Consider the following 25634-nt stretch of genomic DNA (forward strand, 5'->3'; position numbering starts at 1 on the left):
CCTCGACCTGCGAGAGCTCAACAAGTACCTGGTGAAGTTGAAGTTCCGCATGGTTTCCTTGGGGACCATTATCCCATCCCTGGATCCGGGAGACTGGTACGCCGCCCTCGACATGCAGGACGCGTATTTTCACATTGCTATCTGGCCACCCCACAGACGTTTCCTTCGCTTCCTTGTGGGGTCTCTGCATTACCAATTTGCAGTCCTCCCATTTGGCTTGTCCACGGCCCCGAGAGTGTTTACGAAATGCATGGCAGTTGTTGTGGCGCAGCTTCGGCGCAGTCGTATCCACGTGTTCCCGTATCTGGACGATTGGTTGATTCGAGGCACGTCGCACCAACAAGTCTGCAGCCATGTCCGTGTGATCACCGACATGTTCGCCGCTCTGGGCCTCTTGGTGAACACAGACAAGTCCACCCTGGCCCCCACACAAAGGGTGGAATTCATCGGGGCCGTCCTGGACGCCACTGTGGGCAGGGCCTTGCTGCCATTGCAGCGGTTCCAGGCCTTGTCGGCCATCGTGCAACGGCTACAGACAGCCCCCTTGACGTCAGTGAGGACGTGTCTAACCCTGTTAGGCCACATGGCGGCCTGTACTTTCGTGACCAATTACGCTCGGCTCCGCATGAGGCCACTCCAGCTGTGGCTCATCGGTCATTACAGGCCGACAAGACAGCCACTAGATATGTTAATCACGATCCCCCAGGGGGTCTTAGATTCTCTCGACTGGTGGCTGGACCAGTCAGTGTTGTGTGCGGGTCTCCCCTTCCACCCATCTCAGCCCTCGGTGTCCCTAACAACAGATGCCTCAGATCTCGGCTGGGGGGGCCCACGCAGGGACCCTGAGGACGCAGGGCCTGTGGTCCCAGGAGGAGGTGCGGCTACACATCAACATGCGGGAGTTGAGAGCGGTCCGTCTTGCTTGTCAAACGTTCTGTCATCAGCTCCAGGGTCGTTGTGTCGCGGTGTTCACCGACAACACGACGACCATGTATTATATCAACAAGCAGGGCGGCACCAGATCCTCCTCCCTGTGCCACGAGGCGATACGACTCTGGGACTTTTGTGTAGCCCCACTCCATTCACCTCATGGCTTCCTTCCTCCCCGGAGTACGGAACACGCTGGCGGATCGATTGAGCAGATCCTTCCTGTCACACGAGTGGTCCCTCCGCCCAGACGTCACCCTCTCCATCTTCCGGAGGTGGGGTTATCCCCGGGTGGACCTCTTCGCGTCCAAAGGGAACAGGAAGTGCCAAGCGTTCTGCTCCTTTCAGGGCAGGGAGCCCGGGTCGATAGCGGATGCCTTTCTCATCCAGTGGTCGACCCACCTGTACTATGCGTTTCCCCCATTCCCGTTGGTCCACAGGGTCCTTCTGAAGGTGCGCAGGGACAGGGCTCACGTGATCATGGTAGCCCCGGCATGGCCCAGACAGCACTGGTACCCCATGCTGCTGGACCTGACCATAGCCGACCCAGTTCCCCTGCCCCTTCATCCGGACCTGATTACCCAGGAGCACGGGACCCTCTGTCACCCGGACCTGCAGTCGCTGCACCTAGCGGCGTGGCTCCTGCGTGGCTGACTGGCTCTGAGCTGCGCTGTTCCACGCCGGTGAGGGAGGTGCTCTTGGGCAGCAGGAAGCCGTCCACAAGGGCGACATATTTGGCCAAATGGAAGCGCTTCTCCTTTTGGTGCGTGGAGAAAAATCTCCGCCCTATGGAAGTTTCAGTAGCCGACATCTTAGACTACATTTGGTCCCTCAAAGGGCAAGGTCTGGCCATATCGTCGTTACGAGTCCACCTAGCAGCTATCTCCACCTTTCACCCGGGTGCGGATGGTCGCTCTGTTTTTTCCCACCCGACGGTGTCTAGATTCCTTAAGGGGCTGGAACGTTTATACCCTAACGTCCGTCCCCCTGCTCCAACCTGGGATCTTAACCTGGTGTTGTCCCGGCTCATGGGGCCCCCCTTTGAGCCGTTAGCTACTTGCTCCCTGCTTTACCTCTCTTGGAAGACGGCCTTTCTAGTAGCTATCACCTCAGCTAGACGGGTGTCGGAACTCCGGGCTCTTGTGGTAGACCCCCCATATACGGTCTTCCACAAGGACAAGGTGCAGCTGAGACCACACCCTGCTTTTCTCCCCAAGGTGGTCTCAGCCTTCCACGTCAACCAAGAGATATTCCTCCCAGTTTTTTTCCCGAAACCTCACTCCTCAGGCAGGGAGCAGCAGCTCCACTCGCTTGATGTCCGTAGGGCTCTCGCGTTCTACGTGGAGAGGACTAAGCCCTTCCGCAAATCCCCCCAGCTTTTCGTGGCAGTAGCGGACCGCATGAAAGGGCTTCCTATCTCCTCCCAGAGGTTATCCTCTTGGGTAACGTCCTGCATCAGGACCTGCTATGACTTGGCCCACGTCCCTACGGGCCGTGTGACTGCGCATTCTACCAGGGCGCAGGCGTCGTCGCTGGCTTTCCTTGCCCGTGTGCCCATCCAGGAAATCTGTCGGGCAGCGACCTGGTCATCGGTCCACACCTTTGCTTCCCACTACGCCCTGGTCCAGCAGTCTAGAGAGGATGCGGCCTTCGGATCTGCTGTGCTCCATGCCGCGACTTCTCGCTCCGACCCCACCGCCTAGGTATGGCTTGGGATTCACCTAACTGGAATGGATGTGAGCAATCACTCGAAGAAGAAAAGACGGTTACTCACCTTTGTAACTGTTGTTCTTCGAGATGTGTTGCTCACATCCATTCCACACCCGCCCTCCTTCCCCACTGTCGGAGTCGCCGGCAAGAAGGAACTGAGGAGCGGGTGGGCCGGCAGGGATATATATTGGGCGCCATGGCGGCGCCACTCCAGGGGGCGACCTGCCGGCCCACTGGAGTTGCTAGGGTAAAAAGTTTCCGACGAACGTGCACGCGCGGCGCGCACACCTAACTGGAATGGATGTGAGCAACACATCTCGAAGAACAACAGTTACAAAGGTGAGTAACCGTCTTTTCCTCACCCCATGGCACAGCCCCCAGCCTGGCACCCAGGAGAACCTAACAGTACCCCCCTGGCACAGCCCACCCCTGGCTTGTGCCCCCCCCGCCCAGCCCCGCCATCATCCTGCCCAGCCCACCCCGGTGTCTGCCCCGGGGGGAAACCCATGCTGACCCTGCCGTGCTGCCCCTAGGGAAGAACGACATATTTGGGGAGCCACTGAACCTGTACGCGCGGCCGGGCAAGTCCAACGCGGACGTGCGGGCTCTGACCTACTGCGACCTTCACAAGATCCAGCGGGAGGAGCTGCTGGAGGTGCTGGACATGTACCCCGAGTTCTCTGACCGCTTCTGGGCCAGCCTGGAGATCACCTTCAACCTGCGGGACGTGAGAGCTGGGGGAGAGCTTCGGGGGGCTCAGTGGGGCAGGGGAAGTGGGGGGGTGCCAGGCTGGGGGGAGAGTTCTGGAGGCGCCAGGCCAGGAAGGAGAGCTTCAGGGGGTACTCAGCCATGGCCAGGGGGGAGAGCTCTGGGGTCACTCAGGCTGTGGGGAGGGAGAGCTTTGGGGGTGCTCAGCCAGGGCCAGGGGGGAGAGTTCTGGGGTCACTCAGGCTGTGGGGAGGGAGAGCTTTGGGGGTGCTCAGCCAGGGCCAGGGGGGAGAGTTCTGGGGACGCCAGGCCAGGGAGGAGAGCTTCAAGGGTGCTCAGCCAGGCTGGGGGGAGCTCTGGGGTCACTCAGACAGGATGTGGGGAGGGAGAGCTTCAGGGGTGCTCAGACAGGCTGGGGGGGAAGAGCTTCGGGGGTGCTCAGCCAGGCTGGGGGGAGCTCTGGGGTCACTCAGGCTGTGGGGAGGAAGAGCTTCAGGGGTGCTCAGCCAGGCTCGGAGGGGAGAGCTCTGGGATCACTCAGACAGGCTGTGGGGGGGGGGGGGGAGAGCTTCGAGGGTGCTCAGCCAAGCTGGGGGGGAAGAGCTTCAGGGGTGCTCAGACAGGCTTGGGGGGACTCTGTGGGCTCTCAGCCAGGCTGAGGGGGACAACCCCACCTGCTTCTGACCCCACTGCACCCCCACCCAGCCATCCACCCTGCCCCCAACTAACCACCAGTGTATTCACCCACCCACTGTGCCATCCACCAACCTGTCCCCCACCTACCAGCACCCCCACCCACCTAACCACCAGTGTATCCATTTCCCCCTCTCCGTCCTCCCCAGTTCCTGGCCCGGCTCACGGCTCTCCCTCCTTGCAGACCAACATGATCCCTGGCTCCCCTGGAAGCACCGAGCTGGATGGCGGCTTCAACCGGCTGCGGTGCCACAAACTGTCCTTCCGCCGGCGCACGGACAAGGGTGAGTGGGGGGGGCAGCAAGTACGAGGGGCCGGGGGCCTCCTGCAGCATAGGCTCTGTGCCCTGCTGAGGGCACCAGCCCCTCTCCCAGCACAGGGTCAGTGGCTCTGCCCAGAACACCAGCCCCTACTCCTGGGGGAATTCTGTGCCAAAAAATTAAAAATTCTGTCCGCAATATTTTAAAATTCTTCAAAATTCTGAATATTTTGTCAAAATAACACACTGTAATCACACCAGTTTCAACTATTTTTGGTCATTTATTCCAAAACACCCACCAGCAGGTGTGTCTGTAACAATGCAGACAACAACAAAGATTCAGGAAATGTTTTTTGACAAATAGATTCCTTACTAGGCGTATTCCTACAGAACTGAGCAATAATTCATTTAAACTACAGCACAGAACAGTAAGCAGAGCAAAGGCTGGCGGGAGTCGGCTAATGGAGGAGCTGAGGGAGAGGGAAGGAGCCTGGGTGTGAACTTGGAGGGTTGTTGGGTGTGGGTGAGAAGAGTATGGAACAGGTTTTGGGGAGTGGGGAGGGATTGTTGGGGAGCTTCCCCCTGCAGACCCTGGCTGACCCATAGCCTCTCCCATTCAGTCAGGCACAGCTGCCCCTGTTTCCATGTGTTCCTGTACCCCCATGTGTCCTTGCACCACCTGTCCATATGTGTCCCTCCACCCCCATTTGGACACCCACTCCCCCCATCCCCATGTGCCCCTGTACCCCCTCCCCAACCCAGTGTGTCTCTGTGCCCCCACTCAGCCACTACCTGTCCCTACGTAGCTCTGCACCCCTTCTCCCATCACCATGTGGCCCTGCACCTCCACTCCCATTCAACTCCCACCCCAGGCTGTCCTCCCCCATTAGTCCTTATGAGCCCTTGTCTAACCCCCCCGCCCCAAGCACCCTACACTGGCTGTCTCACCAAAGCATCTGTCTCCTGACCTGGCCTGACTGGCATGGTGAAGAAGGCAGGCTCTTTCTCTTCCCTAGCTGGCCAGGAGCTGCTGCTCGGTTCTAGTGTCACAGTGGCCTCTGGTGGGCAAAAGGCAGAACTGCAGCAACATTTCAGCGGAAGTTTTTTCTGTGCAAAAAATAAAAAATATGCACAGCTAATTAATTAGGCACATGTGCAGTGGCGCAGAATTCCCCAGGAGTAAACCCACATCCCAGCGCAGGCTCCGTGCCCTGCCCAGGGCACAGAAGGCTCCACCTTGGCACTGGACCCCCAGTTGGCTCCCGGCCAGCAGCCAGCGCCCTGCCCAGCCTGGCTCTGCAGTACATTCACTCTCTGTCCCCCACTCCGCAGACCCAGAGAATGCTGGGGAACTGAGGAGTAGCCAGAAGCCACTGAGGACAGGTCGGAACCACCAGGTGCCAGGGGTCCCGGGGGATCAGCCCGACTGGGAGCCCTCCAGCTCACCCTCCAGCGACGAGGGCAAGCGCCCCACGCCCATCACCAGCGCCGGCCAGCTGTCACCCCTCCGCGCCAACGGGGAGCTGCTGATCCAGGGCGATGGGCAGCCCAGTGGCAGCGAGACGTGCAGCCCCCTCTCAGGTGGGACAGGGCATGGCACGAGGACAGGTGCGGTGTGGGGAGCTCCCTGGGACTGGGTGCCTGGGGGGACACCAAGAGGAACATGAGGGACAGCATGGGGGGAGGGGAGGGGCTCCAGGGAACTGGTGCCAGGGGGTGCAGGCTCGTCACAAGCCTGATGGCTGCCTGGGGTGGCTCAGGCCTGCAGGCACCCCCCTCGACCAGTGCCAGGCCATGGCCATGCTGAGCACAGCCGAGCGATGCTGCCATGTGTCTGACCGGCCTGGCCCATGGGCAGCCGGCTGCGCCCAACTGTGAGTGCGGCAGGGACAGTGAGGTCAGGCCTGGGTATGACCTAATACCTGTCTGCCAGTGTATGGGGAGAGCAGGCTACAGCGCCAGGCCCTCCCTTGGCCTCTCAGGCCCATTCCTGGGCACCAACAGTCATGCAGCCTTCCTGCTCTGGGCCCCCCCCATCCCCTGCCCAAAAGTCATTGGCTAATGCTGGGCAAGCAGCCCTCGCACTTCCCCAGAGCCCCTGTGCCGGTGCTGCCCGGGGGAGCCAGCTGAGGTCACTCGATCAGGGTGAACTGCAAACAGAACGGGGCAGACAAACCCCAAACGCTGGTGGATCTTCCAATACTTAGATTTACCAACCAGCACAGAACAGCTCCTGTATTACCTCACTGGTTACTCAGAGTCCAAACCACGCAGTTCCCTTAAAGTACCCAGCCTCAGGCCTCCGTCCAGACACGCCTGTCAAACATATGCTGATGATTCCTGAAAATCTTATCACATCCTATAAAAGAAAAGATTCTTCCAATCCCAAAGGATCAGCCACATGCTCAGGTCCAATTATAACTTAGATCTTACCCACAATACACGCTACAGCCAATTCTTGTTAACTAAACCAAAATGTATTAAAAAAGAAAAGAGAGAGAGAGAGTTGGTTAAAAGATCAATCTACAGACAGACTTGAATTCAATTCTTGAAGTCCAGATACAGAGCAGAGATGATGAGTTTTTATACGCTTCCAGCAACCTTTTGGCCAGAGACAACAATAGGCCTAACTCTCCTTCCAAACATCCTGGCAATTAGCACAGGGTAATTTATCCATTAAACAGTTCAGATACAGGTCACCACAACCTTGAAAGAGACACATAGGCAATAATCCTATTTCCCTCATGCGTCTTCCTAAATGCTAATATTCCTTTTCTGATCTTTGAATTAAAGCTATAGCAATAGACAAGACCTGTTTGCGCACATCCCAAGACCTGAGCAAACACCTTCCCTTCTACCTCTACTAATGCCGGCTGCATCTCAAAGCTCTGTTCATTTACAGATCTTCCTAACCAGTCTCTAAAGTTGGGCCCTGGGTCTGGCCAGTCTGGGAGTGAATTAACTCTTCTTCTTCGAGTGATTGCTCATATCCATTCCAGTTAGGTGTGCGCACGCCACGTGCACGTTCGTCAGAAGATTTTTACCCTAGCAACACTCGGTTGGTCGGCTGGGCGCCTCCTGGAGTGGTGCTGCCATGGCGCCGGATATATACCCCTGCCGACCCAGCCACCCTTCAGTTCCTTCTTACCGCCCGTGTTGGTCGTTGGAACAGTGGAGCATGGCTTAGCTGATCTCCACCTCCCTAGCTACTCGTAGTTTTCTCGTTGTTATTGTGTATATAGTTCAAAATTTTTATACTTGCAGTTAGTTTATTATTTTCTTTAACATAGTTAGTGTATATAGTTAAGAGGGGTTCGGGGATTAGCCCCTTCCCCTCACCCGGTGCCGTGGCTGGGGCCCATGACCGGTTCACCGAGTTTCAAACCGTGCTCAGCCTATCACAAGCCGATGCCGACAGGAGATCCTCACGACTCCTGCCTTAAGTGCCTCGGGGAATCCCACCTCGCATATAAGTGCCGCATTTACAAGGCCTTCAAGCCGCGGACCAAAAAGGAGTGGGACTTTCATCTCAGACAGCTCCTGATGGAGGCAGCTCTTACTCCTCCACCATTGGCACTGAGCGCCGGACAGTCCGCACCGGGGAGGAGTGCATCTTCGGCACCGGAGCGCACCGGTACCGCTAAGGCCCCTCGGCACCAACCATCGCCGGCCCAGATGTCTGCTCGGCACCGCTCCCTCTCCCCGCGGGTAAAAAAACATAAGACTCCTGCGGCTTCTGTGTCCACGCCGCAGTCGGAGCACCCGCCTAAGTCGGACCGCCCGGCACCAACAACTGCCGTGGCACCGACAACTTCAGCACCGTCGATTCCAGTCCCGCAAGAGCCGTCAAATCCGGTGCCTGGCAGCTGCCCGGCACGTGCCGTGGTTGAGCTTACTATTCCCTGCACGCCGGAGACTTTCTCTACGGCGAGGGAACTGATTGCACTGATGGAGTCTGCGCTGCCTCAATCCCCGGCACCGCCGGTGCGGGTTATACAGTCCATAGGCAAGCCTGCCCTACTGAGACCATCCTCCGTCGGCACCGCTGAGAGGCACCGATCACGATCGCAGTCCCACCGGCGTTCTCAGTCCCATCGCGATCTCGGTCCCGACGCCGCTCGCAGTCCCGGTACCGTTCTCCATCTCAGTACCGGTCGCACTCACGGCACCGTTCAAGACCCAGTTCACTGGCTTGGTACTCTCGGTACCGATCAAGCTCGCGGCACCGCTCACGGCACCGCACCTCTCACAGCCGCTCCCGGCGTCGAGCTTCGAGGTCCCGGTCGACCTCCCGGCACCGTTCCGGTCGCAGGTCCCAGTCTCATTCCTGATGCCGGTATAGCGCCCAGTACCGCTCTCCACTGCAGGGTACAGACAGACTACCCAGGGATGGAGACCTTTCTCAGGGGTTTTCAGCTTCTCCTCCGCTGTCCTGTCATGCACCTATGTCATCCCATGCGGACAGTGCTTCCTATGCACAGGACCGTAACTTAGATGTTCCCAGCCGTGTCTTTCAAGAGACTCAGGCTCAAGACCAAGGACCTCATCAGTGGTCCTTCTGGACACCTTGGACATATCACCAAGCCCAAGGTGGACCTCCAGTGCCCTCACGATCCGTACTGTCAGAGCACTGGGTGCTGGAGGCTACTGTTAGCCGCCCCCCTCCTGCAGCTATGGAGGACGCTCCCATTCAGGCACCAGACCCTCAGGTCCCACCGGAGCCGGACGTCGCCCAAGTCCACGAGACAACAGAGGACCTGATTGTGCCTGACCTTTCCTCTTCCTCTTCTCCAGATGAAGCGGTGGCGGGGACGTCCTCCTCGGGCCCTCCTCCAATTGACCTAAGGTCACATCAAGACCTCCTGAGATGGGTGGCTCTGAATATGAACCTCCAGGTGGAGGAGGTTCTGGAGATAGAGGACCCAGTGGTAGATATTTCATCGGCTGACACTCCCACAAGGGTGGCCTTACCATTTATTCGGACGATCCAAGCGAAGGCTGATACCATCTGGCAGCATCCAGCATCTATTCCGCCCATGGCTCGGGGAGTTGAGAGGAAGTACATGATGCCCTCTAAGGTGTACGAGTACCTGTACATACACCCTCCTCCCTGCTCCCTCGTCGTCCAACCGTTTAACGAAAGGGAGCGCCATGGCCAGCAAGCCCCTGCCCCAAAAACAAAGGAGGCTAGGAGCATGGATTTATTGGGGCATAAAATCTACTCTGCTGGGGGCCTCCAACTCAGGGTGGCAAACCAACAAGCCCTGCTTAGCCGCTATAACTATAACACCTGGGCAGCAGTTGAGAAATTCACAGAGCTAGTCCCCCAAGACTCGCATCAAGAGTTTGCGGCCCTTTTGGAGGAAGGAAAGAAGGTGGTGAGAACTTCTCTCCAGGCCTCGTTAGACGCAGCCAACTCCGCGGCCAGAACTCTGGCTGCAGGAATTACCATGAGGCGAATATCGTGGCTTCAGGTGTCAGGCCTTCCACCTGAATTGCAGCATACGATACAGGACTTGCCCTTCGAAGGTCAGGGCCTATTTTCGGAAAATACTGACCCTAGGCTGCAGAGTCTGAAGGCCAATAGGGTGATCATGCGCTCACTCGGGATGCACACACCGCAGACTCAGCGCGGACTCTTCCGGCCCCAGCCTCAGCGCCCTTAACCCTCGCCTAGACAGCGGCAGGACTTCGGCAGGAGGCGTGGCCGAGGCAATCTTAGACGGCAGTCCATACCCCAAGGGGGTCAGAATCATGGCCCCACCAAACCCCCTGCGGGACCTAAACCAAACTTTTGAAGGTGCGCCCGAGGGCGATGTACCAGTTGTTCAACAGGATCCTTTCCCTCCCTTTTGCAACCACCTTTCCTCTTTCCTCCCTGCGTGGACCCAACTAACTTCAGATTGTTGGGTCTTACGCATGGTAGAATTTGGATACCACCTTCAGTTTATTTTGCCCCCCCCCCCACCTCCCATCCTTGTCCCTCTTCAGGGACCCCTCTCACAAGCAAATCCTCTTGCAGGAGGTACGGTCCTCCCTCCTTGCCATGGGAGCTATAGAGGAGGTACCGGAGGACTTGATGGGCAAGGGGTTCTACTCCCGCTGTTTCCTAATCCCCAAGGCGAAGGGAGGTCTCAGACCAATTCTAGACCTGCGGGGACTCAACAAGTTCTTGATAAAGTTGAAGTTCCGCATGGTATCCCTGGGGACCATCATCCCATCCTTGGATCCTGGAGACTGGTATGCCGCCCTCGATATGAAGGACGCATATTTTCACATTGCCATTTATCCTCCACACAGACGGTACCTCAGGTTTGTGGTCAACCGTCAACATTTCCAATTTACGGTCTTTCCGTTTGGCCTCTCCACAGTTCACAAAGTATATGGCCGTAGTCGCCTCCTCTCTCCATCGTCGACGCATACACGTCTTCCCGTATCTCAACGATTGGCTCATTCGCGGGGTCTCCGAGACCCAAGTAACGCGGTACGTCGGCATCGTCAAGGACCTATTCATCTGACTAGGCCTGATGATCAACCTAGAGAAATCTACTCTGGTTCCCACACAAAGAATAGAGTTCATTGGGGCCATTCTGGACTCCAATCTCGCCAGGGTCTGCTTACCACAGCCGCAGTTTCACGCAATGATATCGATTATACAAGGCCTACAAAAATTCCCAACCACTTCAGCTCGAACTTGTCTCGGCCTCCTGGGTCACATGGCTGCCTGCACGTTCGTGACCAAGCACACCAGGCTACGCCTATGTCCCCTTCAAACTTGGCTCTCCTCAGTATACCACCGGGGGAGACACAATGTAGACCTTATCCTCACAGTTCCCCCGAGACTCCTAGGCTTCCTCGACTGGTGGTTGACGCCCTTCCTGGTGTGTGCAGGGATGCCGTTCCATCCGCTCCAGCCTTCTATGGCCCTGACAATGGATGTGTCATCTCTTGGATGGGGTGCTCACCTCGGACATCTTCACACTCAAGGCCTTTGGTCATCTCAGGAGCTGGCCTTGCACATCAATGTCCAAGAGTTGAGAGCAGTCCGCCTTGCATGCCAGGCATTTCAACAGCATCTGCAAGGTCGTTGTGTCTCAGTGTTCACAGACAACACAACGGCCATGTATTACATAAACAAACGGGGGGGACACGGTCCTCCCCCCCTTTGTCAGGAAGCCATTCAACTCTGGGACTTTTGTATAGCCCATTGGATAGACCTGGTAGCCTCCTTTCTCCCAGGGGTTCGGAACATTCTGGCAGATCGACTCAGCAGATCCTTCCGTTCTCACGAGTGGTCGATCCGTCCGGATATTATTCATTCTGTTTTCTGGAAGTGGGGCTTTCCCCACATAGACCTCTTCACTTCCTGTGAGAACAGGAAATGCCAGATGTTCTGCTCCTTCCAAGGTCCGTCCCCGGGCTCGATCTCTGACGCTTTCCTGATACCGTGGACGAGCCAACTGCTTTACACCTTTCCACCGTTCCCGCTGGTTCACAGGGTCTTGCTAAAGCTCCACAGGGACGGAGCTCACTTGATCATGATCGCTCCAGCGTGGCCCAGGCAGCACTGGTACACCATGTTGCTCGACCTGTCGATAGCCAGCCCAATTACCCTGCCTCTTCTCCTAGACCTCATAACTCAGGACCACCCAGACCTGCAGTCCCTTCACCTCAAGGCGTGGCTCCTGCGTGGTTGAGCCAGTCAGAGTTATACTGCTCTGCCTCAGTACAACAAATACTTCTGGATAGCAGGAAACCTTCCACTCGGTCTACGTATCTGGCCAAGTGGAAGCGTTTCTCCTGCTGGTGCGAAACGCAAAATGTTACTCCCACCGAGGTCTCTATCCACACCATGCTGGACTACCTCTGGTCTTTCAAACAGTAGGGATTAGCGGTATCGTCATTGAGGGTGCACTTGGTGGCCATTTCTACCTTCCACCCAGGGAGAGTGGCTGCTCCGTGTTTTCACACCCTATGGTTTCCAGGTTCCTCAAGGGCTTGGAGCCTCTATACCCCCAACTATGCCACCCTGCCCCTACCTGAGACTTCAACCTGGTCTTAACCAGACTTATGTCTCCACCATTCGAGCCGTTAGCAACTTGCTCACTGCTATACCTGTCCTGGAAGACAGTTTTCCTCGTAACCATTACATCGGCCAGACGAGTCTCCGAGCTTCGGGCACTCACGGTGGACCCACCGTATACTGTCTTTCCCAAGGACAAGGTGCAGTTGCGACCACACCCAGCGTTCCTCCCTAAAGTGGTGTCGGCCTTCCATACCAATCAGGACATCTTCCTTCCGGTCTTCTTCCCGAAGCCGCACTCATCACGACGGGAGCAACAGTTGCACTCCCTAGATGTCCGTAGGGAGCTCACATTTTATATCGAACGGACGAAGCCCTTTCGTAAATCGCCCCAACTCTTCATCACAGTGGCAGACCGGATGAAGGGCCTACCTGTCTCCTCCTAGAGGATCTCCTCTTAGGTGACGGCGTGCATCCGCACGTGCTATGACCTGGCTTATGTTCCCTTGGGCCATCTCACTGCACATTCTACCAGGGCTCTGGCTTCATCTGCTGCCTTCCTGGACCATGTACCAATCCAGGAGATATGTCACGCAGCTACCTGGTCCCCGGTCCACACCTTTGATTCTCATTATGCTCTGGTCCAACAGTCTAGAGATGATGCAGCCTTTGGCTCAGCAGTTCTGCACTCTACCACATCTCACTCCGACCCCACCACCTAGGTAAGGCTTGGGAATCATCTAACTGGAATGGATGTGAGCAATCACTCGAAGAAGAAAAGACGGTTACTCACCTTTGTAACTGTTGTTCTTCGAGATGTGTTGCTCATATCCACTCCAAACCCACCCCCCTTCCCCTCTGTCGGAGTAGCCGGCAAGAAGAAACTGAAGGGTGGCTGGGTCGGCAGGGGTATATATCCGGTACCATAGCGGCACCACTCCAGGGGTGACCCGCCGAGTGTTGCTAGGGTAAAAAGTCTTCCGACAAACGTGCACGCAGCGCGCACACACCTAACTGGAATGGATCTGAGCAACACATCTCAAAGAACAACAGTTACAGAGGTGAATAACCCTCTTTTTCTGGCCCTGTCACCTTCCAGTGAGATATTAGATCAGACTCCTAAAGGCGCAGCCCCCTTCCTGGCTCACCCCCTGCTCACCTTGTTAGCCCCCTGCCCTGGCACCCCAGGTCCCTCTGTCCAGCCGGGCAGGGCTCCTGCCCTGTGCCACTGTCACGGAGTCACCAGGCGATGCTCTGGAACTGCTCCCCACAAAGCCAGTCAGGACTTTGGGGAGCCTCCTCTCCCTTGAAACAGACTTGTTCAGGGCAGGAAGCTCACACGTCTTCACCTCCTGGGTCTCTCCTTGGAGCATTCAGCATCCTCTGCCCCTCCGTGCGCTTCCCACAGCGAGCCCGCCCCAGCGGGGTCCTGAGGAAGCCACAGGGTCCTGCACCCCCACTTCGCAGTCAGACCTGACTCTCAGCCAGCCAGTAACACAGAGGTTTATTCGATGACAGGAACAGGGTCTAAAACAGAGCTTGTAGATACAGCGAACCGGACCCCTCAGCCGGGTCCATTCTTTGGGGCAGTGAGCCAGACCCCCATGTCTGCACTTCACTCCTCGTCTCCAGCCAGCCCCAAACTGAACCCCCCGCCCAGCCCCTCCTCTCTGCTCAGCCCCTTTCCTGGGCCAGGAGGTCACCTGACCTCTTTGTTCTCCCCCATCTTTAGCATCCCCTTGCAGGGAGGAAGGGCCTGGCCATTAGTTGCCCGGAGACAGAGGGTCGGCCAGGAACTGAGGCACCGACACAGTATTCAGAGAAAACATTAAGAACATTCCCAGTTCGTCACATCTCTCCCCCCTTCGAGACCGAACTGAGCGAGGTCACTCCAGCCAGTGACCTGGGGAAGTTCGAACCCACCAACGTTCCCATGGACGCCCCAGCATCTCTCCCATTCCTTGGTTTGAGTTACACCAGGACAGTCCAGTTTTGCGCCCTCCCTTAGGTCGGGTGTGCTTGATGGCACTCGCAGGCCGCATGTGGGAAGGTTTATGTGGACTTTGCCCTTTTGCCACCCCAATACCCCTGGGGTTCAATCTGGGACGGAGTCTTCTCCCAGCACTCTTGGCTGCGGTTCAGGCTCTCTTGGTTAAGAGCCCCCACCTTGGCCTTGGCCAGCTCTGGGCTTGGGCAGCCGCTCCCCACCTTGTGGCCCAGACACAACACCTCTGCCGTCCCCCCTTACACTTTCCAGCTTTTACCGTCAGTCTCACCTCCTTGAGGCAGCCCAGCCCGCTCTTCACCTGGGACACCTGTTCCTCCCAGGTCTGGCTAAAGATTCACATTATCAGTGTCTGCCAGGGCCAAGTTCTCCATCCCCCCAGCTTGTCTAGAATCTCCCCAGGCCTAGGCATGGGGCCGGCATTGGACACTGTGATGGCTTAAAGCTTCTGATGGTCCCCACAGAACTAGATCATCCTGTCTTCCTGGGGGACCAGCCCCATGGATGAGGCCCATGGGCTGTTGAATGGCTGGATCACATCTAAAGGCAGCATGTCCTTGACCTCTCTCTCCAGGTTCTGGGCTGCTTTCCCAGTGACTCTGAACGGGGAACACCTGATGGGGAGATTGGCTCACACTTCAGGGAAGAGATCCCCCAAGGGGTCCTCCCCCTTCTCCTCCCAATCCTCCCCTTCCTGATCCAGGGGTCCCCTCACTCTCCTCCCATCCAGCAGCTCGAACGGGAAGAACCCTGTGGATTCCTGGGGCACCACCAGCTGCCTCCCGATTCCCCCCACTTCTACTTCCCCTTGGGGAGCCCATTCCCAGTACAGGAATCCCTCCTCCTGCAGGACTCTGTCCCTGCAGCCTTCCCCAAGGGGGTTTGCAGCGCTGTGGCCAGCAAGTTCCCTCAGCTTCTCCAAGGAAGGATCCCTCTGCAGCTCGGTCTGGGATTCAGCTGCTGGGGAAGGGAGTGGGACCTGCTCCCTCTTGCTGGCTGGGCCTGGGGTCACAGCCCCCCTGAGCCCTGTCCCTGGTAGCTCCCTCCCTGCGGTGTAATCACTTCCCAGCAGCACGTCTGGACCAGGCAAACCTGGTTGGCAGCCGACCTGCCCTGCCCGGGTGTCCCCCCACTCAGCTGGGGTCTCAGCTCCCCCCGTGCTCAGCGCTGCCCTTGCTGTCCCAGTGGGGGCAGGCAGCGAGCTCTCTGCTCTGATCCCAGCATCAGAGCCAGCGTGAGCCCCCTCTCCTCTCCTGTGTGCAGGGGGGCGGGGAGCATCTCTCCCTCCCACTCAGCCCCAGGGGGCTGGTTACAGGTAGGCAGGTATCCTGAGCCCAGCAGCCCCTCCCCCCTGCCAGCCAGGTCATTTGCATTTTCACTGACCATTTCCATCCTAGCCAATTGGTTCCCTGGATTTGAATGCAAACCCTCGGCCGTTACAGGAGCGAGGCCTGGATCCTGTCCCATGGGGAGACAGTCACCCCCCAACAGGGCCTCCCAGCCGATATCCTGGAGAACCCCAACTACCAGCCAGCCTGACCCCTCCTGGGTCTGCACAGGGATCCGGGACATAGGCAGGGCAAGGGGCTTCACCCCGGGGACCATCACCCAGGTCCCACAGCCCCTCAGCATCTGCAGCTGCAACACCACAGTTCTCTCTGTCCCAGGGGTCTTGCCACCCCAGGCGTGTCTCCCCACTGACCACCACCTTCTACTCCCACTGGGGGTCAAGAGGCCTGAGCCCAGGAGACTCCACGCAGACATATAGGCCGGGGCCAGGAGTGGGAGCCTGTCCACCACCCCACCCATCTGGCTGACAGCGGCTATGGCCTTGGGACCCAGCAAGGAAGCTAGATACCGGGGCTTTTCCGCAGGGTTCCCCTGGGTCAAATCACCCACCGGCTCGAAGGCAGTACAGTGGGTACCCACATCCCTCCCTCCTTAACCAGGCACAGCAATTTAGTGTTGAGGTTCCCTGCGGAACTGGCAGCCTGGGGTCTATCCCCACTGACCCCTGGGCAGCCCCCTATCTCTCTCTGCTCCACCATCGCCAGTCCATGCTGCTGCTGCTTCTGCAGCTTTTCCTCAGCCTCTTGCTGTCTCTCATGGTCCTCTCGCTCTCTCGGGCTCTGCTCCCATCCCATCTGTCTCCGATTCCCTGATGGGGAACCCAATCGTGAAGACCCTCATCTGGTTGGGGACCAGATTCTCGGGGATGCCTGGCTGCTGCTCCAGCTGCTCCCAGATCCTCTTGTAGCCCCATCTGGGCCAGGAATCTGCTCCTCAGAGCGGTCCTTCTCCTCCAACTGTACGATTAACTGTGCCTTGGTGAACGTCCCCATGCGTATCCCTCTCTTTGTGCACAGGATCACAATGTCCTTCTCAAGGAGATGGTGATAGGCCATCACTTCACCGTTCCCAAGTGGCTCTGGACTCACAGGCCTGTGTGCTCTTGGCGCCCCCATGGTTTCCAGGAAGAACCCCTGGTGTGCCAGCCCTTCTCGTGCTCACCACCTCTTTGCCAGGGTCGAGCTGCAGACTCCTCCGCCCCTGGGACTGTTCCAGCAATCCCCAGGGGAACCCTGCTACTGCAAAAATCCTTCTCTCTCCCAGGGTCGAGCAGCAAGCTCCTCCGCCCCTGAAACTGCTCACTGCAGTACTCCAGGGGACCCCATTACTCCAACAGTCCTTCTCGCTGGTCACACACTCCCAGAGGTTAACTGCCCCCTGAAACCGTACCTCTCTGAGCCTTCAGCACGCCTGGTCCTCACTATCCCACCTTTGTTTTACTGCTCCCCAGTCACTTACTGCAAGCAGCGCCATTCACGGGGTGCAGTACATCCCACCACTACCACCAGTTGTCACGGAGTCACCAGGCGATGCTCTGGAACTGCTCCCCACCAAGCCAGGCAGGACTTTGGGGAGCCTCCTCTCCCTTGGAGCAGACTTGTTCAGGGCAAGAAGATCACACGGCATCACCTCCTGGGTCTCTGCTTGGACCATTCAGCATCCTCTGCCCCTCCGTGCGCTTCCCACAGCGAGTCCACCCCAGCGGGGTCCTGGGGGAACCACCGGGTCCTGCACCCCCACTTTGCAGTCAGACGTGACTCTCAGCCAGCCAGTAACACAGAGGTTTATTTGATGACAGGAACAGGGTCTAAAACAGAGCTTGTAGATACAGCGAACCGGACCCCTCAGCCGGGTCCAATCTGGGGGTCAGTGAGCCAGACCCCCACGTCTGCACTTCACTCCTCATCCCCAGCCAGCTCCAGACTGAACCCCCCTCCAGCCCCTCCTCTCTGCTCAGCCCCTTTCCCAGGCCAGGAGGCCCCTGAGCTCTCTGTCTCCCCCACCTTAGGATCCCCTTGCGGGGGGAAGGGCCTGGCCATTAGTTGCCAGGTGACAGTGGGTCGGCCAGGAACTGAGGCAGCGCCCCCCCCCCCCCAGTATTCAGAGGGACCATTAAGAACATGCCCAGTTCCTCACAGCCACCTGCTCCCCTCTGCCGGGCCAGGGGCTCAGGCTGGCGGGTGCCCTGGGTGCCTGCGCCCCTCCCCTGACAGCCCGTTGTGCAGAGCAAGTCCAACCTCAGGGGCCCTTTGCCAGCTGGCCCCGACCCCGGCCCCGGCCCCATGACATCAGCAGCCCGGGGATGAGACACCCCGACATCGGCACTCGTGCAGCCCCCCCGCCCACAGTCCTCACAGGCCCCATGGCACTAGCGGGGGAGGGTCCCATATGTATGGTGGGGGTGAGAAAAGGCCTGGCACGGGACGGTGACAGGCCCCATGTGGACAGTGCAGGGTGAGGGCCCCACAGGGACAGTGGGGGAGGGGTGCGGGCCCAACAGGGACACCGGGGGAGGGGTGCGGGCCCCACAGGGACAGCGGGGGAGGGGTGCAGACCCCACAGGGACAGTGGGGGGTGCGGGCCCCACAGGGACAGCGGGGGAGGGGTGCGGGCCCCACAGGGACAGTGGGGGGTGCGGGCCCCACAGGGACAGCGGGGGAGGGGTGCGGGCCCCACAGGGACAGTGGGGGGTGCGGGCCCCACAGAGACAGCGGGGGAGGGATGTGGGCTCCACAGGTTGCGGTGAGTCCCTTGGGCCCGATGCCAGTCGAGCCCCACCTGAGGTCTGTGTCTCAGAGCTCAGCAGCCCTCGGGCACAGCCCTGACCCATCTCTCCCTTCCCCTCAGGGGCCTTCTCGGGGGTATCCAACATCTTCAGTTTCTGGGGCGAGAGCCGGGAGCAGAGGTACCAGGAGCTGCCCCGCTGCACCGTCCCTGGCCACGCCGGCCTCAGCATGGCCCTGCCCCCCCGGGCCCGCTGGCCCCACGCCGAGGTGGAGAGCCGGCTGGACCAGCTGCAGCAGCAGCTCAACAGGTAGCTGGGGGGGGTCTTATACCGGGCAGCTGCCTGAGCGGGGAGTGCGGGGAGCAGGAGGGGGGGACATGGCAGGGGAAGGCCCTGGGGGGCAGGTGAGGGGAGGTGAGGACTGTCACAGAGTCCCCGGGCGATGCTCTGGAACTGCTCCCCACCAAGCCAGGCAGGACTTTGGGGAGCCTCCTCTCCCTTGGAGCAGACTTGTTCAGGGCAAGAAGCTCACACGTCTTCACCTCCTGGGTCTCTCCTTGGAGCATTCAGCATCCTCTGCCCCTCCGTGCGCTTCCCACGGCGAGTCCACCCCAGCGGGGTCCTGGGGAAGCCAACGGGTCCTGCAACCCCACTTTGCAGTCAGACGTGACTCTCAGCCAGCCAGTAAAACAGAGGTTTATTCGATGACAGGAACAGGGTCTAAAACAGAGCTTGTAGGTACAGCGAACCAGACCCCTCGGCCGGGTCCATTCTGTGGGGCAGTGAGCCAGACCCCCAGGTCTGCCCTCCCCCCTTGACCCCAGCCAACTCCAGACTAACCACCCCCCCCCGCCCCTCCTCTCTGCTCAGCTCCTTTCCCGGGCCAGGAGGTCACCTGATCTCTTTGTCTCCAACACCTTCAGTTGGCACCTTTGCAGGGGAGGGGCCCAGGCCATCAGTTTCTAGGAGACCGAGTGCCAGGCATTTAGGTGCACTGGCCCTTTGCTCTGTAGCAACCACACACCCTTATCCCACCACCTGGATACTTAAGAACTGCAGAGGGGACACTGAGGCCTTGGCTACACTCACACTTTACAGCACTGCAACTGGGGTGTGAAAAAACACCCTGCTAGATACAGCGCTGTAAAGTGTCAGTGTAATCAGGGCGGCAGCGCTGGGAGCACGGCTCCCAGCGCTGCACGCTACACCCGTAAGGGATGTGGTTTACATGCAGAGCTGGGAGAGCTCTCTCCCAGCGCTGCCGCTCCGACTACACTCACACTTCAAAGCACTGCCGGGGCAGCGCTTTGAAATTCCAAATGTAGCCATACCCTGAGGCACCAACACAGTATTCAGAGGGAACATTAAGAACATTCCCAGTTCCTCACATCTCTCCCCCCTTCGAGACCGAACTGAGCAAGGTCACTCCAGCCAGTGGCCTGGGGAAGTTCGAACCCACCAACGTTCCCATGGATGCCCCAGCATCTCTCCCATTCCTTGGTGTGAGTTACACCAGGGCAGTCCAGTCTCACGCCCTCCCTTAGGTCGGGTGTGCTTGATGGCACTTGCAGGCCGCATGTGGGAAGGTTTTTGCAGCCTGAACCCTTTTGCCACCCCAATACCCCTGGGGTTCAAACTGGGACGGGGTCTTCTCCCAGCCCTCTGGGCTGCGATTCGGGCTCTCTTGGTAAAGAGCCCCCATCTTGGCCTTGGCCAGCTCTGGGCTTGGGCAGCCACTCCCCACCTTGTGACCCAGACACAACACCTTTGCCGTCCCCACCTTACACTTCCCAGCTTTTACCGTCAGTCTCACCTCCTTGAGGCAGCCCAGCCCGCTCTTCACCTGGGACACCTGTTCCTCCCAGGTCTGGCTAAAGATGCACATGTTATCAGTGTCTGCCAGGGCCAAGTTCTCCATCCCCCTCAGCTTGTCTAGAATCTCCCCAGGCCTAGGCATGGGGTCGGCATCGGACACCGTGATGGCTTTAAGCTTCCGAAGGTCCCTACTAAACCAGATCATCCGGTGAGGCCCATGGGCTGTAAAACGGCTGGATCCCATCTAAAGCCAGCAGGTCCTTGACCTCTCTCTCCAGGTTCTGGGCTGCTTTCCCAGTGACTCTGAACGGGGAACACCTGATGAGGAGATTGGCTCCCACCTCAGGGAAGAGATCCCTCAGGGGGTCTTCCCCCTTCTCCTCCCAATCCTCCCCTTTCAGGTCCAGGGGTCCCCTCACTCTCCTCCCATCCAGCAGCTCAAATGGGATGAACCCTGTGGATTCCTGGGGCACCACCAGCTGCCTCGCGATTCCCCCCACTTCTACTTCCCCTTGGGGAGCCCATTCCCGGTACAGGAATCCCTTCTCCGCAGGACTCTGTCCCTGCAGCCTTCCCCAAGGGGGTTTGCAGCGCTGTGGCCAGCAAGTTCCCTCAGCTTCTCCAAGGAGGGATCCCTCTGCAGCTCGGTCTGGGATTCAGCTGCTGGGGAAGGGAGTGGGATCTGCTCCCTCTCGCTGGCTGGTCCTGGGGTCACAGCCCCCCTGAGCCCTGTCCCTGGTAGCTCCCTCTCTGCTGTGTAATCACTTCCCAGCAGCACGTCTGGACCAGGCAAACCTGGTTAGCAGCCGACCTGCCCTGCCTGGGTGTCCCCCCACTCAGCTGGGGTCTCAGCTCCCCCCGTGCTCAGCACTGCCCTTGCAGTCCCAGTGGGGGCAGGCAGCGAACTCTCTGCTCTGGTCACAGCATCAAAGCCAGCGTGGATCCTGTCCCAAGGAGACACAGTCACCCCCCAACAGGGCCTCCCAGCCGATATCCTGGAGAATCGCAACAACCAGCCAGCCCGACCCCTCCTTGGTCTGTACAGGGATCCGAGCCAAATGCAGGGCGAGGGGCTTCACCCCAGGGACCTTTACCCAGGTCCCACAGTCCCTCAGCATCTGGGGCTGCACCACCACAGTTCCCTCTGTCCCAGGATCTCGCCACCCCAGGCATGTTTCCCCACTGACCCCTGGGCAGCCCCCTATGTCTCTCCGCTCCACCATCGCCAGTCCATGCTGCTGCTGCTTCTCCTGCAGCTTTTCCTCCGGCTCTTGGTCTCTGTCACGATCCTCTCTCTCTCTCGGACTCTGCTCCCATCCCATCCGTCTCCAATCTCCTGATGGGGAATCCAATTGTGAAGACCCTCATCTGGTTGGGGACCAGATTCTCGGGGATGCCTGGCTGCTGCTCCAGCTGCTCCCAGATCCTCTTGTAGCCCCATCTGGGCCAGGAATCTGCTCCTCAGAGCGGTCCTCCTCCTCCAACTGCACGATTAACTGTGCCTTGGTGAACTTCCCCATGCGTAACCCTCTCTTTGTGCACAGGATCACAATGTCCTTCTCAAGGAGATGGTGATAGGCCATCACTTCACCGTTCCCAAGTGGCTCTGGACTCACAGGCCTGTGTGCTCTTGGCTCCCCCATGGTTTCCAGGAAGAACCCCTGGTGTGCCAGCCCTTCTCGTGATCACCACCTCTTTGCCAGGGTCGAGCTGCAGACTCCTCCACCCCTGGGACTGCTCCTGCAATCCCCAGGGGAACCGTGCTACTGCAAAAATCCTTCTCTCTCCCAGGGTCGAGCGGCAAGCTCCTCCACCGCGAGACTGCTCGCTGCAGTCCTCAGGGGGACCCCGTTACTCCAACAGTCCTTCTCGCTGGTCACACACTTCCAGAGGTTAACTGCCCCCTGAAACCGTCCCTCTCTGAGCCTTCAGCACGCCTGGTCCTCATTATCCCTCCTTTGTTTTACTGCTCCCCAGTCACTTACTGCAAGCAGCGCCATTCACGGGGTGCAGTACATCCCACCGCTGCCACCAGTTGTCACGGAGTCACTGGGTGATGCTCTGGAACTGCTCCCCACCAAGCCAGTCAGGACTTTGGGGAGCCTCCTCTCCCTCGGAGCAGACTTGTTCAGGGCAAGAAGCTCACACGTCTTCACCTCCTGGGTCTCTCCTTGGAGCATTCAGCATCCTCTGCCCCTCCGTGCGCTTCCCACAGCGAGCCCACCCCAGCAGGGTCCTGGGGAAGCCACAGGGTCCTGCACCCCTACTTTGCAGTCAGATGTGACTCTCAGCTAGCCAGTAACACAGAGGTTTATTCGATGACAGGAACATGGGCTACAACAGAGTTTGTAGGTACAGCGAACTGGACCCCTCGGCTGGGTCCATTGTGGGGGTCAGTGAGCCAGACCCCCACGTCTGCTCTTCACACCTTGTCCCCAGCCAGCTTCAGACTAACAACCCCGTCCAGACCCTCCTCTTTGCAGGGGAGGGGTCCAGGCCATCAGTTTCTAGGAGACCGAGTGCCAGGCATTTAGGTGCACTGGCCCTTTGCTCTGTAGCAATCACACATCCTTATCCCACCACCTGGATACTTAAGAACTGCAGAGGGGACACTGAGGCACCAACACAGTATTCAGAGAAAACATTAAGAACAGTCCCAGTTCCTCACATCTCTCCCCCCTTCGAGATCAGACTGAGCCAGGTCACTCCAGCCAGTGACCTGGGGAAGTTCGAACCCATCAACGTTCCCATAGATGCCCCAGCATCTCTCCCATTCCTTGGTGTGAGTTACACCAGGACAGTCCAGTCTCACGCCCTCCCTTAGGTCGGGTGTGCTTGATGGCACTCGCAGGCCGCATGTGGGAAGGTTTATGCGGACATGCCAGGGAAAGATCCTGAGGGGGGGGCAAGTGAGGGGGTGGGGACATGGCAGGGAAAGGTACCAGGGGGGCAGGTGTGGGGGGACATTGCAAGGAAAGGACCCGGGGGGAAGGTGGGGGAGTGGGGACATGGCAGAGAAAGGCCCCAGGGGGCAGGTGGGGGGCTGGGACATGGCAGGGAAAGGCCCCGGGGGGCAGGAGGGGGGGTTTGGGACATGGCAGGGAAAGGCCCTGGGGGGCAGGTGTGGGGGGACATTGCAAGGAAAGGCCCCGGGGGGAAGGTGGGGGAGTGGGGACATGGCAGAGAAAGGCCCCAGGGGGCAGGTGTGGGGGGACATTGCAAGGAAAGGCCCAGGGGGGAAGGTGGGGGAGTGGGGACATGGCAGAGAAAGGCCCCGGGGGGCAGGTGGGGGGCTGGGACATGGCAGGGAAAGGCCTCGGGGGGCAGGTGGGGGGGGTTGGGGACATGGCAGGGAAAGGCCCCGGAGGGCAGGTGAGGGGGGGGTTTGGGGACATGGCAGGGAAAGGCCCCGGGGGGCAGGTGGTGGGGTTGGGACATGGCAGGGAAAGGCCCCGGGGGGCAGGTGGGTGGGGGGTTGGGACATGGCAGGGAAAGGCCCTGGGGGGCAGGTGGGGGGGGTTAGGACATGGCAGGGAAAGGCCCTGGGGGGCAGGTGGGGGGGGTTGGGACATAGCAGGGAAAGGCCCCGAGGGGTAGGTGGGGGGGGTTGGGACATGGCAGGGAAAGGCCCTGGGGGGTAGGTGGGGTGGGGGGTTGGGACATGGCAAGGAAAGGCCCTGGGAGGCAGGTGGGGGGGTTGGGACATGGCAGGGAAAGGCCCTGGGGGGCAGGTGGGGGGCGTTAGGACATGGCAGGGAAAGGCCCTGCGGGGTAGGTGGGGGGGGGTTGGGACATGGCAGGGAAAGGCCCTGCGGGGTAAGTGCGGGGGGTTGGGACATGGCAGGGAAAGGCCCCAGAGGACAGGTGAGGGGGGCACATGGCAGGGAAAGGCCCCGGAGGGGCCCCCTAGAAGCCCCCCAGTTCCAGCCCTCAGGCCTGGCCAGGTGCCGGCGGGGCTGGGGGCTCCTGCCGGCCGAGGCGTTGCCGAGCGGTGGTAGGGTGATGCCCGGGGGCGTCTCTGGTGTGTGGCAGGGTCCCTGGGCTGGAGGGGGGGCACCCCGGCCCCCCCCTCCGGCTCACCCCCCCTCTCCCGGCAGGCTGGAGACCCGCATGGCCGCCGACGTGGGCGCCATCATGCAGCTGCTGCAGCGGCAGGTTGGGCTGGTGCCGCCGGCCTATAGCACCGTGTCGTCGCCGCTCCCCGGCCCGAAGCGCCCCCCACCGCCCGTCCTGCCCATCACCCCCCTCCAGCCCTGCCCCCAGGTGAGCCCCCCCGTGCAGCGTCGGTCTGGCACACCCCCTGCGGCCAACCACCGAGGGACACCGGCCGGGGCTCTGCCCCCGGGGACGTGGGGCGGGGCGGGATCCCAGCCGAGATCCCTGGGGCACATTGGGCCCTTCTTCGCCGGCGCTCCTCACTCCCGACCCGCAGCCCCTGCCAGCCCAGCCCTGCCCCTCTGCAGTGCCCGCGGCTCGGTGAGTTCTGGGCTGCGCTCGGTCGTGGTGTTTTCTGCCCGGTTCCCTGGCTGACAGCATCTCACCCCCGGCAGGTTCTGTGTTACCCGGCGCCGTTCCCATCCCCGCAGCCGCCCAGCCCAGCACTGCCCTGCGAGCCGCCCCTCCCCGCGGAGGTGGTGCTGCTGGTGGAGCCGTCGCCCACACCCCCCCGGCGCCGCTCCCTCCCCGGACAGCTGGCCCAGACGCCGGACTCAGAGACCCTACAGAGACACTGCTCCGACCCGGGCAGTTAATCGGCAGGACGGGGCCGGGGCTGGGGCACAGAGCCCTGCACAGGGTGGCCAGGGCCTCAGGGCTGCTGCCCCCTCCCCGCCCCCAGGGACAACTGTGCTGCCAGGCTGAGGGCCTGGCCGCACGCTAGCCAAGCGGGACCCACGGCCGAGCCCACGCTGCCAGGACGTTAGCCGGCCTAACGGATCCGGGACGGGACCCGCGCGCCCGGCGCTGCCCAGAGACTGGTACGAAGAAGCAGCCTGGCCGGGGACGGACCCGCAGCCCGGGACCCTGGAACTACCATGGGGCGGGACCAAGAGCGCAGTCCCCGCGGCCAGGGCTGGCCCCCATGGGTGCCAGGCGGGCGGGCCAAAGGGCTGAGCAGGCCGGGGGCCCAGGTCTCACCTGCCTGGCTGCCCCGTGGGTGCCTTGCTATGAGCACGCGTGTGCGCCGCTGGCGGAGGGGTGTGGAATGGGTCGGTGGGTGCGCGGCTGTGTTCTCTGTGTGTGTGTGTGTGTGTGCGGCTGTGTTCTGTGTGTGCCCAGCTCTGTTCTGTGTGTGTGGCTGTGCGCGGCTGTGTTCTGTGTGTGTGGCCGTGTGTGTGTGTGTGTGTGTGTGTATGCGCAGCTGTGTTCTGTGTGTGTGTGTGTGTGTGTGTGCGCGCACGCGGCTGTGTTCTGTGTGTGT

At 59.9% G+C, this 25634-nt stretch overlaps 1 protein-coding gene across 7 annotated transcripts in view; it reads left to right on the plus strand.

Annotated features, from left to right (window-relative positions):
* Nucleotides 1-25634, plus strand: part of LOC127045828 (potassium voltage-gated channel subfamily H member 2-like) — a 65670-nt gene that overhangs the window by 39110 nt on the left and 926 nt on the right. For 3 of the 7 annotated variants that reach the window (XM_050942498.1, XM_050942505.1, XM_050942503.1), the window contains exons 6-11: nt 3171-3364; nt 4223-4322; nt 5630-5878; nt 18523-18709; nt 24313-24478; nt 24766-25595. In XM_050942498.1, the coding sequence (XP_050798455.1) occupies nt 3171-3364; nt 4223-4322; nt 5630-5878; nt 18523-18709; nt 24313-24478; nt 24766-24966 (1097 nt within the window). In that variant the 3' untranslated portion in view covers nt 24967-25595. The remainder of the gene's footprint in view (nt 1-3170; nt 3365-4222; nt 4323-5629; nt 5879-18522; nt 18710-24312; nt 24479-24765; nt 25596-25634) is intronic. The other 4 variants (XM_050942499.1, XM_050942501.1, XM_050942500.1 and 1 more) reach the window with 2 other exon arrangements.

This window comes from Gopherus flavomarginatus, chromosome 2 (assembly GCF_025201925.1).
Source record: "Gopherus flavomarginatus isolate rGopFla2 chromosome 2, rGopFla2.mat.asm, whole genome shotgun sequence".
In the NCBI taxonomy this organism is placed as follows: domain Eukaryota; kingdom Metazoa; phylum Chordata; order Testudines; family Testudinidae; genus Gopherus; species Gopherus flavomarginatus.